Source organism: Oncorhynchus clarkii, chromosome 23, assembly GCF_045791955.1.
Source record: "Oncorhynchus clarkii lewisi isolate Uvic-CL-2024 chromosome 23, UVic_Ocla_1.0, whole genome shotgun sequence".
In the NCBI taxonomy this organism is placed as follows: domain Eukaryota; kingdom Metazoa; phylum Chordata; class Actinopteri; order Salmoniformes; family Salmonidae; genus Oncorhynchus; species Oncorhynchus clarkii.
Window position 1 is genome coordinate 1098736 of NC_092169.1, and position 15619 is coordinate 1114354.

Here is a 15619-nt window from a genome sequence, read left to right on the forward strand (position 1 = left end):
ACTGTAGTGTACTGTTCAAACACTACGTTTGGGTCAAATGAAGGCCGGTCCAGACGTTTGTGGATGTTGAAACCAAGGCTGGTCCGGACCAAAAAACATATGTGGGCAATAAAATCAAGGCCAGGGCAGATTGAACCAAATTTGAACTACTTTTTACATCCATGGACGTCCGATGCTCAGTAGAGGAGGAGGCTGGTTTCAGTAAATGGAAAGAGAGGACTCATGGGTAGGTGTCAGTAAAAGCTGTTAAGAGGTTACAATTCATTTCTGGCTTTGGCCACTAGACCAAAACAAAACAGTTATAAGCTGAACATAAAAGTATGCCAGTGGAAGGGAGGACAGTAGCAGGTGACACAACTGTAGTATGTGAATACTATGATTTCCCATTGTAGCCAATTCAATTGCAGAAATTCTGTTACCAATTTGGTAACAGAATTAAAAGTTTTAATACCTTAATTCATAAAGTAAAAACAATATCACTAATTGATAGTTCTACTTTTACTTGTTACTTCTGGAAGGAGTAACAAGTAAAGGATAAATGTTTTAAATATCTTAAAGATATGTGGGTTTTTGGTAAAGGAATTTCAAGGTAAAAGGCAATGTTTCTTAAAACTTACAGAAGGCAGAAAAAGTTATCCTAAGCTAAAATGTGTTGCCATTAGTTGGCAGGGGTCTTTACTTCAATAGTATTGTCTTCTGATATATTTCTAATACATTTTAAGACTTTTTCTGGTAGATGTCTTCCAAGACTCCTTTTCCATCTGTTTGACAAAAAATCAAAGCGTTTGCCTATTCCACATTTTTAGGATGTAAAATCATTTAAACATTTACAGTTGAAGTCGGAAGTTTACATACACCTTAGCCAAATATATTTAAACTCCGTTTTTTACAATTCCTGACATTTAATCCTAGAAAAAAGTCCCTGTCTTAAGTCAATTAGGATCACCACTTTAATTTAAGAATGTGAAATGTCAGAATAATAGTAGAGAGAATGATTTATTTCAGCTTTTATTTATTTCATCACAATTCCAGTTGGTCAGAAGTTTACATACACTCAATTAGTATTTGGTAGCATTGCCTTTAAATTGTTTAACTTGGGTCAAACGTTTCAGGTAGCTTCCCACAAGTTAAACAAGGTGAATTTTGGTCTTTCCTCCTGACAGAGTTGGTGTAACGGAGTCAGGTTTGTAGGCCTCCTTGCTCACACACGCTTTTTCAGTTCTGCCCACAACTTTTCTATGCGATTGAGGTCAGGGCTTTGTGATGGCCACTCCAATACCTTGACTTTGTTGTCCTTAAGCCATTTTGCCACAACTTTGGATGTATGCTTGGGGTCATCGTCCATTTGGAAGACCCATTTGCGACCAAGCTTTAACTTCCAGACTGATGTCTTGAGATGATGCTTCAATATATCCACATCATTCTCCTTCCTCATGATGCTATCTATTTTGTGAAGTGCACCAGTCCCTCCTGCAGCAAAGCACCCCCACAACATGATGCTGCCACCCCCGTGCTTCACGGTTGGGATGGTGTTCTTCGGCTTGCAAGCCTCCCCCTTTTTCCTCCAAGCATAACGATGGTCATTATAGCCAAACAGTTCTATTTTTGTTTCATCAGTACGATCTTTGTCCCCATGTACATTTGCAAACCGTAGTCTGGCTTTATGGTGGTTTTGGAGCAGTGGCTTCTTCCTTGCTGAGCGGCCTTTCAGGTTATGTCGATATAGGTCTCGTTTTACTGTGGATATAGATACTTTTGTACCCGTCTCCTCCAGCATCTTCACAAGGTCCTTTGCTGTTGTTCAGGGATTGATTTGCACATTTCGCACCAAAATACGTTCATCTCTAGGACACTGAACGCGTCTCCTTCCTGAGATGCATGACGGCTGCGTGGTACCATGGTGTTTATACTTGCGTACTATTGTTTGTACAGATGAACATGGTACCTTCAGGCATTTGGAAATTGCTCCCAAGGATGTACCAGACTTGTGGAGGTCTACAATTTCTTCTGAGGTCTTGGCTGATTTCTTTTGATTTCCCCATGATGTCAAGCAAAGAGGCATTGAGTTTGAAGGTAGTCCTTGAAATTAATCCACATGTACACCTCCAAATGACTGAAATGTTGTCAATTAGCCCATCAGAAGCTTCTAAAGCCATGACATCATTTTCTGGAATTTTCCAAGCTGTTTAAAGGCACAGTCAACTTAGTGTATGTAAACTTCTGACCCACTGGAATTGTGATACAGTTACTTGTGTCATGCACAAAGTAGATGTCCTAACCAACTTGCCAAAACTATCGTTTGTTAACAAGAAACTTGTGGAGTGGTTGAAAAACAAGTTTAAGTGACTCCAGTCTAAGTGTATGTAAACTTCCGACTTCAACTGTATATATGCATTAATTTCTATAAAATATCCTTTTACATGGAAATAACCAGGTTTGTTTCACTTGGGCGCTGCAAACATTCCCCCATCTCTTCCCTGCTGGCCATCCCTGTAGTTCTCTGAGTATTCACTCTCCAGCTCAGAACTCCACTTCTCATCTATATAACCTGGTCATCGGTCTTCAGCACCTGTAGGGAACAGGGGTGACAGGGAGATGTAGTTCTCTCTGTAGACAGTCTGTGTGGTCAGGGGTCAGACAGCCATCAGGTATTTCTTCATTGGGTAGATGTCTCAAGTCAGTTATTTTCTATTTGGCTCAGACGGGAATCATGTCTTTTCTGATTGGACAGATGTCCCAGGTCAGGCCGTTCCCATAGGGGGCATGTCCAGAGGGCAGGAGGACTCGGGTCAGCCAATGACTGGAGAGAGAAGAGAGGCAGAGGTTACCTTAACGAAATAATAATATTTATTAATAGTGTTTTATTTCTGACCACAACAGTCACATAATGTGCGTGTTAAATATCTGCACAGAGCAACAGATCTTCACACTGCTTGGTGACAAGCATGTAACTAACCTTCTCTTCTCCACACCAAAGAAGACTTTCCAATTGTTTAGTCTGCCATAGTTAAAGGGGTTCTTGTACACCTGGGAGAAAGAGGAGAATACAGTTTAAATAGCTTGTGTCCACCAACTTTAAGACAAGTGGCGTGTGTGTGCTCACCTTGCCATGTTTGGCCATGCGTTCGGCCTCCTTGTTGTTGATGTGTCTCTCTATGCTGGTCTCTCCTCGGGATATCAGCACTGCGTGCCAGATAGTCAGCCCTCCCAGAGCTACGGCCACCGTGCTAAAATGACCAATCACATTTTTGGGGTGAAAACAACCAATGACAACACACACGGAAGTTCTATTATTACGGGAAAATGTACTTTGGTTGCAAAAATTAATATTTTCGCCTAATTTCAGTTAATGTGGCAAAACAAGCAGGTATTGTGTAAAGAATAATTGTACCATCTAAACCACTGAAATATATTTTATAACAAAAAATATTGTATTTTCAGCTGTTTGAAACTGGTGTACAAAACCGAAAGTAAAAGACAAAAACAATACGGGAAGAATGGGAAGTACAGAAATAGCTCACAAAGAACATTTCTACTGCTTCTTAGACTTCCTTTCAATGACAATTACAGATCTATAACTAACATTTCTATGTGAACATGGTCAGGTCACCCAAAAAGTTACATATTACAGTAATAATAACAGTAATATTGTGAAGTAGATCTCACCTAGTTAATACCCACATGTAGATGATACTCTTGTGGAACATCTTGTCTCTGAACGTGTAGGGAGGAGGAGGGGTCTGGTAGGTGCTCTGATTGACAACAACATACAGAGGTCATACAAACGCCTAAACAGTAAAACATATCCTAATCGGGACCAGAGGTTGTGCTTAATTAAGTAACCGGTTTCATGAGTATGCAATAATAAGTATAATATAAGATCAAAGATCGTATGAACAATATCACCCTTTAAATCTAAGTCATCCATTGACCTACCACCACTAAGAACAAGAAAGTAACTACGAGAAGCAGAATGACGTGGAAGGGGCAGTGTGTGTGTGTGTGTGTACGCGTACTACCTGCCCAGGAGGTAAGATTCCTATGAGTTGCCCCATCCCTGTCACCGGGACACCTGATTTATCCAAGTCCATGTGTTTGAAGCGCTATGGGGACAATGCAAAAACACACACCAAGACAACCAAGAGTTAGAGATAAACAGAAACACTTCAAGAGTTAAAACTGAACACAGAGACTGTTAAAGTAGACCATGACCCTCTCAACAATAGAAGCCCCACAATGGAGGAGATAGCAGACCAGCAGGCTCAGGTCTCTCTCAAAGAGTTTGCAAGCGTGTGTATGCGTGTACCTCTATAGCACTATAAGCATCTAGGAAGAGGTTCCGGCCACTGATGCTGCAGTAGACACAGCCCAGGGTCATGGAGAGACAGAAGCAGAAGAAGTAGCGCTGGTTAAAATGGCCAACACAGTTATTCAGCCACGCTGGAGGGAACGGGAGTTAAGGAGGAAACCAAAAACGCTAACACCCATCCTCATAACACCCATCCACACCATAAATGGTGTCACCCATCCCTGATAACTTGACATTACCAATCATAATCTCCACTCTCCAACTCCATTTAAAGGATACGACAATGATGATCCATTTTCAGAATGCACCTGTGAAGTAGAAGATGTCATGTTAACGTTGGCCTACAACGCTATCATACTACCCTGCTAACATACTGTAGCAGGATTATGAGTTTATCGAGTAGGTAGATAGTAATTCCCGTACCACTGGCCCAGGGTCAGTTATTTCATCCCCCTAGTGGTTATGGTTAGGATATGCGATAGGGTCATCTGATCTTAGATCTGTGGTTAGGGGCAACCTGAGTTTGTCTTACGTGTTGCAGATTCCACAGTGGTGAGTCCTGGCTGGTTTGGGGATGATACACTTCTTACACACGGACACAAACGGAATGTCATTCTTTACCTGGAATAAACACAACAGATATTTATTCCACCCCTGTGTGTGTGTGTGTGTGTGTGTGTGTGTGTGTGTGTGTGTGTGTGTGTGTGTGTGTGTGTGTGTACGTACCGTAGGGGGGTATCCTGGGGCGGTCTTGGTGGCTTTATAGTAGTGGAAGACAATCATTATGAGGTTCCAGTGTCCATAACCAATGTGCCAGACTATCCAGGGTGGAGAGTAGGTGTTAAGAATCAGGGGCAGCAGACCCACGTAGGCTATCAGCAGGATAGAACTGGTCAGTATCACCACCAGACAGACAAACACCTGGAGAGATGGAGAGAGTGATCGAGTAATTAAAGACATGATCCGGAACTTTGGCGACTACTTAATATTTTTTTAAACCTCCCGCTTTGGGCTGGATGTGTCAATGTGTAGTTCAAACATGCATAATCTATGAGCAGAATTAGTCTTTTTTTCTGAAAGCTGTGCTGTGCCATTTTCCCTACATTTGCCCCCAGATGGGCCCACCCCCTAGCAATTTGATTTCTACCGAAGAGCTTCAGCCCATCGCCATATAAGTGACAGCTAGCAAGAGGTATATCATGCACCCACCGCAGAGCAAGAGAACAATGATGTGGTGCACATAATGTGATGTAGTACGTAATTGTCGGGAACCACTTGTCTCGAGCGCTACTTTCAGAACTTCTGGCTAATAAGTATACATAAAAGGTACCAGAGAATCAATTGAAGAGACGGAGAAATTGTTTCAGGAGCAAGAACATCTGTGCAACTATCACACATACTTACCGCCCCGAACCAGCGGGTAAGTAGGTCCACCATCCAGAAGATGGGTTCCATCAGTGAGTCCATGACGACATCAGAGTTGGTGAGGGAGTTGTAATAGAGGGAGTTAACCATCAGTTTGAGGTAGGCCCATCTATGTCTCACACACAGCGGTAGTCTACTGTTGTTGCCATTGCTGTAGCGCCACCGTCTGGCGCACATGCGCAACCGCACCCAGCGCAGCAGCACCAGCAGGAAGGTGGGGCACGGCCGCATTCTGCTCCTGAAACACACACACACAGGGATGAATGTACACACACACACAGCTACAAAGACCACATGGGTGTAAGGAATGGTATTGGGTCTGGGTTCAGGCCTACTCCTTCTCTTGTCATCTGCCGGACGTAGCAATTATGACTTTGGGATCTATGTTCCGACATTCCTCTGGCTCCCTGGGAATAACGGCATATGTTGGAACAGCCGGCTGGCCCTTCTGCCTACCCTTAATTCCAATTTAGGATTAGATTAAACCAACCCCCCCACCCCATGACATCACATTTAATCTCTGCCATTGGATGGGAAGTTACATTCCAGCCATTTGGAAATAAAATAAAAAACTGTGGCAGTAGTGTTGTTTCATACTTTCACATCCTTCTCAGATGGGGGTTGACTACAACGTGCAGAAGAATCAATGATGAAATCTCGATTAAAACAGTCCAAATGAATTTATTTTATTTAACTAGGCAAGTCAGTTAAGAAAAAAATATTATTTACAATGACGACCTAGGAACAGTTGGTTAACTGCAATGTTCGGTGGCAGAATGACAGATCTTTACCTTGATTGACATTGACTATTGATTTATATATTGAATTTAAAAATGTTGATTAGCTAGGAATACTGGGCAATATGGATGCACACCTCTCAGTAAATAATAACCATCAAGTATTCAGCCAAGCCATAGCATAAATAGTATTTATATTTTAAAGTGTATAAAATACATCTGGTGGAGCCAGTTAGAATGGGCCTGATACAGCTGATAAAATGTATAATAGTATTGTTATCTATCATTTACAGGTGCTATGCTTACGTGTGTCAGTAGAGGAGGTGCTGGATCATCAGCCAGTACAAGCACAGACTCAGGTAATCCACATCCAGCTTCAGCCAGTACTAACGCAGACCCAGTACAGTCGGCTTCAGCAAATACTAACACAGACCTAGTAATGGCAGCTTCAACAAGTACAGTACTAACACAGACCCAGTACAGCTGGCTTCAGCAAATACTAACACAGACCCAATACAGCAGTCTTCAGCAAGAACTAACACAGACCCAGGTGAAGTACAGGCAACCTCATCCAGTACTAGCGCAACCAGAGGTGTACAGCCAGCATCAGATACAAGCAGCTCAGACCATTATAGAACCGTTTCTGCTCCATCAAATGACCCAGCAGATTGGCCCCCAGTCTTAACAGACTTTATGAGGACCGAGTTAATGGACAGAGCGCACTCAAACCAGGACTGGATTTTTCTTACCCTAAAGACAAGTATAGAAGAGGTTTCCATTCAGGCTTATTACAGAAACAGCTGTCAAATAGGGAAAAGATTACCAGAAGCTGGCTTTCATACTCAAAAACAACTGTGTATTGTTTTTGCTGCAAGCTCTTTTCTACAAAAGATTACAAAATAATAAAAGGCGTGAATGACTGGTCAAATATCAACACCATTCTGAAACACCATGAGGGTAGTCCTGAACACACAAACAATATGATTAAATGGAGAGAACTTGATCTGCGCCTAAGTCGGGACAGACTCTTGACCAGATACAAATTACAATTTTGGAGGCTTAAAGAAAATGAGAAGAAAAAAAATCCAGAAAAATCACATTGTAGGATTTTTAATGAATTTATTTGCAAATTATGGTGGAAAATAAATATTTGGTCAATAACAAAAGTTTATCTCAATACTTTGTTATATACCCTTTGTTGGCAATGACAGAGGTCAAAGTTTTCTGTAAGTCTTCACAAGGTTTTCACACACTGTTGCTGGTATTTTGGCCCATTCATCCATGCAGATCTCCTCTAGAGCAGTGATGTTTTGAGGCTGTTGCTGGGCAACACAGACTTTCAACTCCCTCCAAATATTTTCTATGGGGTTGAGATCTGGAGACTGGCTAGGCCACTCCAGGACCTTGAAATGCTTCTTACGAAGCCACTCCTTCGTTGCCCAGGCGGTGTGTTTGGGATCATTGTCATGCTGAAAGACCCAGCCACGTTTCATCTTCATTCACTGGGTCCCCCTGTGTGGTTCTGGGATTTTTGCTCACCGTTCTTGTGATCATTTTGACCCCACCGGGGTGAGATCTTGCGTGGAGCCCCAGATCAAGGGAGATTATCAGTGGTCTTGTATGTCTTTCATTTCCTAATAATTGCTCCCACAGTTGATTTCTTCAAACCAAGCTGCTTACCTAGTGCAGATTCAGTCTTCCCAGCCTGGTGCAGGTCTACAATTTTGTTTCTGCTGTCCTTTGACAGCTCTTTGGTCTTGGCCATAGTGGAGTTTGGAGTGTGACTGTTTGAGGTTGTGGACAGGCATCTTTTATACTGATAACAAGTTCAAACAGGTGCCATTAATACAGGTAACGAGTGGAGGACAGAGGAGCCTCTTAAAGAAGAAGTTACAGGTCTGTGAGAGCCAGAAATCTTGCTTGTTTGTAGGTGACCTAATACTTATTTTCCACCATAATTTGCAAATAAATTCATTAAAAATCCTACAACATGATTTTCTGGATTTTCTTTTCTCATTTTGTCTGTCATAGTTGAAGTGTACCTATGATGAAATGACAGGCCTCTCTCATCTTTTTAAAACGGGAGAACTTGAACAATTGGTTGCTGACTAAATACTTTTTTGCCCCACTGTATTTTGGATATAAAAATAATCTTTATGGAACAAAAGGAACATTTATTGTGTAACTGGGAGTCTCGTGAGTGAAAACATCCGAAGATCATCAAAGGTAAGCGATTCATTTGATTGCTTTTCTGATTTTCGTGCCCAAGCTACTTAATGCTAACTGTACATAATGTTTTGTTGGGCGATCGATAAACTTACACAAACGCTTGGATTGCTTTTGCTGTAAAACATATTTTCAAAATCTGAGACGACAGGTGGATTAACAAAAGGCTAAACTGTGTTTTACAATATTGCACTTGTGATTTCATGAATATAAATATTTTTAGTAAAATTATGTGAATGTGGCACTATGCTATTCAGCGGTTGTTGATGACAATTATCCCGCTAAAGATGGGTAGCGTCAAGAAGTTAATGTTGACGGCTAACATGAATTTCTTTTAACTAGGGAAATTGTGTCACTTCTCTTGCGTTCTGCGCAAGCAGAGTCAGGGTATAAGCAGCATTTTGGGCCGCCTGGCTCATTGCGAACTGTGTGAAGACCATTTCTTCCTAACAAAGACCGTAATTCATTTGCCAGAATTGTACATAATTATGACATAACATTGAAGGTTGTGCAATATAACAGCAATATTTAGACTTAGTGATGCCACTCGTTCGATAAAATACAGAACGGTTCCTTATTTCACTGAAAAAATAAACATTTTGTTTTCGAAATGATAGGTCATTAATATGGTCAAATCCGGAAACGAAGGCTTGTATTTCTTTGTGTTATTATATTATAATTAAGTCTATGATTTGAAAGAGCAGTCTGACTGAGCGGTGGTAGGCAGCAGCAGGCTCGTAAGCATTCATTCAAACAGCACTTTCCTGCATTTGCCAGCAGCTCTTCGCTATGCTTCAAGCATTGCGCTGTTTATGACTTCAAGCCTATCAACTCCCGAGATTAGGCTGGCAATACTAAAGTGCCTATTAGAACATCCAACAGTCAAAGGTATATGAAATACAAATGGTATAGAGAGAAATAGTCCTATAATAACTACAACCTAAAAATTCTTACCTGGGAATATTGAAAACTCGTGTTAAAAGGAACCACCAGCTTTCATATGTTCTGAGCAAGGAACTTAAATGTTAGCTTTTTTACATGGCACATATTGCACTTTTACTTTCTTCCCCAACAGTGTTTCTGCATTTTTTAAACATGTTTCATTAATTTATTTAAGACTAAATTGATTTTATTGATGTATTATATTAAGTTAATAAGTGTTCATTCAGTATTGTTGTAATTGTCATTATTACAAATATATATATATTTAAAATTGCCTGAATAATCAGTATCGGCTTTTTTGGGGCCTCCAATAATCGGTATCGGCGTTGAAAAATCATAAAATCGGTCAACCTGTACTACCAAGTGAGCTATTTTTCAGATGTTGCCCTACCGGAGCTACACAGTAATACCGTCACTGCTATTAGCTTCACAACATACTATGGAACGCCATTTGGGTGTCAGAGGATACAGTAGCAACTTCATTTGGCTGGCTCGACAGGACCGGGTTATGTGTTGTGAAGCTAACCACAGTGAGGGTTAGGCACAATAGTGGAATTTGCAGTTTGCCTTCAAAATAAAAGTGTCATTGACAGTGACGCAAATAAATACAAATAGTAGAATTATGCCATACTTTTATTTTGAAGGCTAAACACAAAGTCCACTATTGTGACTCATCTTTATTGTGGCTAGCTTCACATAGATGGTCCGACCACCATTAATCAAATAAGAACTGTCTTATAAATTAGGGTTATTTTAGATGACACCTAGATTGTTTTGCTATGTTTTTAGGGAAGAACATTGTTTGCATCCATGAGCTAGCTAGCTTTATTTTTAATGACCAGCATTGTAGGTGTGCGAGACAACATTACCAGCATCATAGCATACGTATGGATTAATCGTTGTGACATATGAAATACGAGTGATAGTGTAATCAATGTGTAATAACTACGTAAAGAATAAATTAATGTGTTACATTATCATGTGACGTGCAGACATATTCAGGTCTTGATTGGTCAAATAGTATATTTTTTGACAAGCAAAGACCCAAACGGCATTCCATAGAAATCCTGGTTGAGAATGAAACGACAAAACAAATGAACAACAAAACAGCACAGCAAGTAAGTGAAAGAAATAGGTTGTGATGATGTTTTACTGGTAATAGGGACATACGTAAATGCCAACAAATTAACTTTTTGGTCAGTGTGGTGTGTGTGTGTGTGTGTGACCTTTATTTAACATGGCAAGTCAGTTAAGAACAAATTCTTATTTACAATTATTCTAGGTCGACCGATTTGGGTTTTTCAACGCCGATACCTATTATTGGAGGACCAAAAAAAGCAGATAGGGATTAACTTGTTAACTTGTTCTCAACTGGCTTACCTGGATGAATAAAGGTGAGAGAAAAAAAGAATAGAAATATGTGGGAATGTCTATTGTCTGTCCTACATGCACTGTTGGTACATGGAATATTCCTCAACTGCATATATCATAAATTGCTATTGCAAATAGAAGTATTATGTTCAACAACTGACATTTTCAGATATTATTTTTACAAACACACTTTGGTGCTTACAATTCATTCTCTATTGTCATAGATTTGGTGGGCACAGTCATGACTTTTTTTTAAGCACGTACTGATGAAATGGTCACTTAATATTTGTTTCTAAAAGTCTACAGATGCTCTACATTTATTCACTCTGTGATAGGGTCGGATCCTATATCCTACTTTTATTATTGTCCTGTAATTGGTTCAGTGGCTATAATTTAGTGTGTAGAATGGGGCATAAAGGAAATTACCTCTACTACTAATTTATAGTGATAAGGAAAACAGCTTACCAATTTGGCTTGTGTATTCATTTGCCTATAACTTCTTGCTCCTACTTGAGACGCAGACGTCTCAAGTAGGCACCTGGAAATGCAAATGCGCTACGCTAAATGCTAAATGTACTCGTTAAAACTCAAACGTTCATTAAAACACACATACAGGGTATTGAATTAAAGCTACACTCGTTGTGAATCTAGCCAACAAGTCAGATTTTTAAAATGCTTTTCGGCGAAAGCATGAGAAGCTATTATCTGATAGCATGCAACACCCCAAAATGCCTGAAGGCGACGTAAACAAAAGAATTAGCGTAGCCGGCGCTACACAAAAACGCAGAAATAAAATATAAAACATTCATTACCTTTGATGATATTCTTTGTTGGCACTCCTATATGTCCCATAAACATCACAAATTGGTCTTTTTCCCGATTAAATCCGTCCATGAATGCCCAAAATATCCATTTGTATAGCCTGTCTGAATCACGAAAAAAGCTCTCTTCCAACACGCAACGTCATGTTTAAAAATTATGTAAGTTGCCTATCTTCTTTGACAAAACACTTCAACCTACTTTTATAACCCAACTTTAGGTATTTGTAAACGTTAATAAGTGATCAAATTGATCACTGGGTGATCTGTATTCAATAGCAGCTACAAAAGAAAACAGTGTCCATTTTTCAATCTTCCAAAATCGATTGAGGTAGGCTGGATGGAATCACGGATCTATTCGTAATGTCTCAAAGGATTTTTGTCAATGAAAATGACGTTTTGGCGACATCGTGTGGAAGCTGTAGGAATTGCATCTGTCTCCATATTAAATTTGGTTTCCTTAAAATAATCCATGAAAGGGGCGCATGGATACTTTTTTCAGATTTCAGTGACCAGTTTTTCTTGCGCTTTTCGATGAAACACACGCTCTGTTATAGTCACAGCCGTGATTTAACCAGTTTTAGAAACTTCAGAGTGTTTTCTATCCACACATACTAATCATATGCATATACTATATTCCTGGCATGAGTAGCAGGACGCTGAAATGTTGCGCGATTTTTAACAGAATGTTCGAAAAAGGAGGGGGTAGGATAAAGAGGATAACTAATCATAATTCCATTATATTTACATAAAAAAGTGAATACTTCAAAATGAGAAGATCCTGCCATGGAAAAGACAACTGGGTGGACGTAAAGTAGAATGGAGGGGAAATAACTCACACCATGCAGCAGGACACCTTCAGCTGCGGGGTCTTTGTAATGCAGGTTTGATAGCTATATTTTCAATAAATGAATGGTTAGCTGTTATCTGGCAATTAGGTCAAAAACAACATTTTATTTTTTGGTGTAGATGGCCAAGGAAGTTGCACAGAACTCCCAACATTCCCTCCCAAATTGATATGGAACCTTCAAAAACACATGGAGCAACTGCGAAAAGAAATGGCTGAGGATATACTAAAAATGTCTGGTGTGTAATGACATTTAATTCAAAGTAAATGTAAATTAATTTTTATGTAGTTGTGTCAGACAGCCCTATGTTCAGTTCATGCCTATGATTTCAGAGTTCAACAAAGCCAACAACTACTTCATGTGTGCCACTGATAAAGAACCTGGATGTGGCCCAAAGACTGACTGGGTTAGTAACATTATTTAACATGTTTATAATCTTTTGACAACAGTGACGGCATGTAAGACAATTTATGATGTAACACAATGGATGGCTAATTCGTCATTCTACATTGATATTATTTATAACGTGTTACGCTTTGTTTTGTTTTGGATTGAATGTTTTGCATGCCAATGGTGGCTCCATGTGCTGTAACTAGGGATGAAGACAAAATAGTTCAACAGAGTAGAGAACACAAACTTGAAGTGCAGTCTTTGTTGTTGAAAATGTATGCTATACCCCATCCACACTGAAGAGGCTCTGAAATGTACATCAACCAGGGATAAAGAGAAAGTTAACACTGAAATGTTCTCATCTTTATGTAATCTTTATGTAATACATGTATCACTAGCCACTTTAAACTATCCCACTTTGTTTACATAACCTACATTACTCATCTCATATGTATGTACTGTACTCGATACCATCTACTGCATCTTGCCTATGCCGTTCTGTACCATCACTCATTCATATATCTTTATGTACATATTCTTTATCCCTTTACACTTGTGTGTATAAGGTAGTAGTTTTGGAATTGTTAGGTTAGATTACTCGTTGGTTATTACTGCATTGTCAGAACTAGAAGCACAAGCATTTTGCTACACTCACATTAACATCTGCTAACCATGTGTATGTGACAAATAAATTTGATTTTGATTTTTTGAAGTTAAGTGTCTGACATGTTGGAAAAGATTAAAGGTCTACAATTTCTGTTTAATTTGTCAATATTACATTTTTATTCATTGATTTACTAGCCACCATTACTGTGGTTACATGTTCAGTATATGTATTGACCAATAAACTCACTGCAGCCTACCTCACCATCTCACTCTCCATCCCTGCTTTGGACAATTAATAGCGTGACTCTCGTACTTTGCCCTTTTCCTTTATGGTTGATATTAACGACGAAAGGAGATATTATCTGTCTCTCTCCTATTGTGTAACGTCTTAAATACTGTGGGGGGAAAAAACACAACAAAAAAACAGGGAAAATAAGTACTTAGAACTACCAATAAATATACTGGACTGAACCCCCTAATTGTCAAACTAATATTAATGTACAACAATATAGAAGAGACATAACTAGAGGTTAAGCAATATGGGTGTATATCCACTGCACACTTCTTAGGTGTGTAATTGACATGAAGTTTAAAACTACAAAAAAATGCACATTTAAACCACGATTTTACAGTACAAAAACAAGTGTGCAATATAGAAGGGTACACAACCAAGGAGCTATTGAAATCCTACATTTTGAAAAATTCATGTAAAATCTTGAAATGAAAATTGACTAACTAAAGGGTGTGCAATGTCGAGGCAATGTTGAGTGGACATTCTGAACCTTGTTTTGAAGTCTCTAGTTCACATGACCAAGGACCTATTGAAATTTTACATTTGGAAAAATTCATTTAAAAACGTGAGATGGAAAATGGACAAACTAAAGGGTGTGCAATATAGAAGGGTAGTCAGTGGGCATTCTGAACCTTGTTTGAGTCCAGTAGGACATACGACCAATGAGCTATAGAAATTCAAAAAATGTCAAAAAAATTAAATAGCGCAAGATGTAAATCGACAAAAAATAAATGTGCAATGCGTGTCTATGCCATCGGGTTAGCTAGAACCAGCTTTGAAAGTTTTAGGAGTAATGGTTAAATAGCTATCGGAATTTGAATATTTTGATTTGTCACTATGTTGACGGTCCCTAACTGCTGTTGGTGGACGTAAGGAAAACTACAGGCGAATACCCAACCTGAAACTGTCTTTACCTCGGTCTACCACTGTCACAGAAATAATAAAGCTTTTTCGTGATACAATTTTGATTTCAATTGAACGTATTTGTATCGTGCACCGAATACAACACGTGTAGTAGACCTTAGCTGAAATGCTTACTTACAAGCCCTTAATTAACCAACAATGCAGTTAAAGAAATAGAGTTAAGAAAATATTTGCTAAACAAACTAAAGTGATATAACACAATAAAATGACAGAACAACGCGCCAGGGGTTACAGGGGGTTACAGGGTAGTCGAGACAATTTAAAAAGTGACTATGCATAGATAAAACAGCGAGTGGCAGCAGTGTAAAAACAAAAGGATGGGGGTTCAATGTGACGGCACGAAGGTTATTTATAAAGGATAGCTAAACAATAATATGCAGACATTCATATCAATTTAAACGCTGACATCTTCCTCATCGCCCTGTCTGCCAAAAATAATCTATTGAAATTATAAACCCATTGGCACAGACCAGCGGTGTCGTGAGCTAACCAATAACAAGCTTCGAGAGTAGCGTTGTATGCTGCTTGCTAGCTACCATTGCACAAATACATTGAATGTATTTACTCACTTTCTTAGGATCGCACGCCACCCGCGAGAAAGGTGTTATCTCTGGCCATTATACCGAAGTAGGTTTAAATTATTTGGAGGCGAATACTTGAAAGATAGATACTCTGGCGCGGGCTTCGTTTTTAGCCCAAACGCTACACCTCTACTGCGCAGACTCAGTGCT

General features: G+C 39.4%; 1 protein-coding gene across 1 annotated transcript; it reads right to left on the minus strand.

The window, feature by feature from the left end:
- Window positions 1-227: 227 nt before the first annotated feature.
- Window positions 228-15613, minus strand: LOC139381423 (zinc finger DHHC-type palmitoyltransferase 16a). The gene is made up of 11 exons (XM_071124933.1): window positions 15458-15613; window positions 5714-5972; window positions 5036-5230; window positions 4842-4930; window positions 4589-4617; window positions 4307-4440; window positions 4020-4103; window positions 3667-3752; window positions 3104-3227; window positions 2957-3027; window positions 228-2800 (listed from the first exon to the last, which is right to left on the minus strand). The coding sequence occupies exons 2-11, from the start codon at window positions 5963-5965 to the stop codon at window positions 2698-2700; spliced, it is 1167 nt and encodes a 388-aa protein (XP_070981034.1). The 5' UTR covers window positions 5966-5972; window positions 15458-15613; the 3' UTR covers window positions 228-2697.
- Window positions 15614-15619: the final 6 nt, after the last annotated feature.

Coding starts and splice junctions, on each gene's coding strand:
- LOC139381423 (XM_071124933.1), bottom strand. CDS start 5,965: ATGCGGCCGTGCCCCACCTTCCTGCTGGTGCTGCTGCGCTGGGTGCGG. Junction 4,104..4,306: donor ATGCTTATAGTGCTATAGAG/GTACACGCATAC, acceptor TTGTCCCCATAG/CGCTTCAAACACATGGACTT. Junction 2,801..2,956: donor TTTGGTGTGGAGAAGAGAAG/GTTAGTTACATG, acceptor TTCTCTCTCCAG/TCATTGGCTGACCCGAGTCC.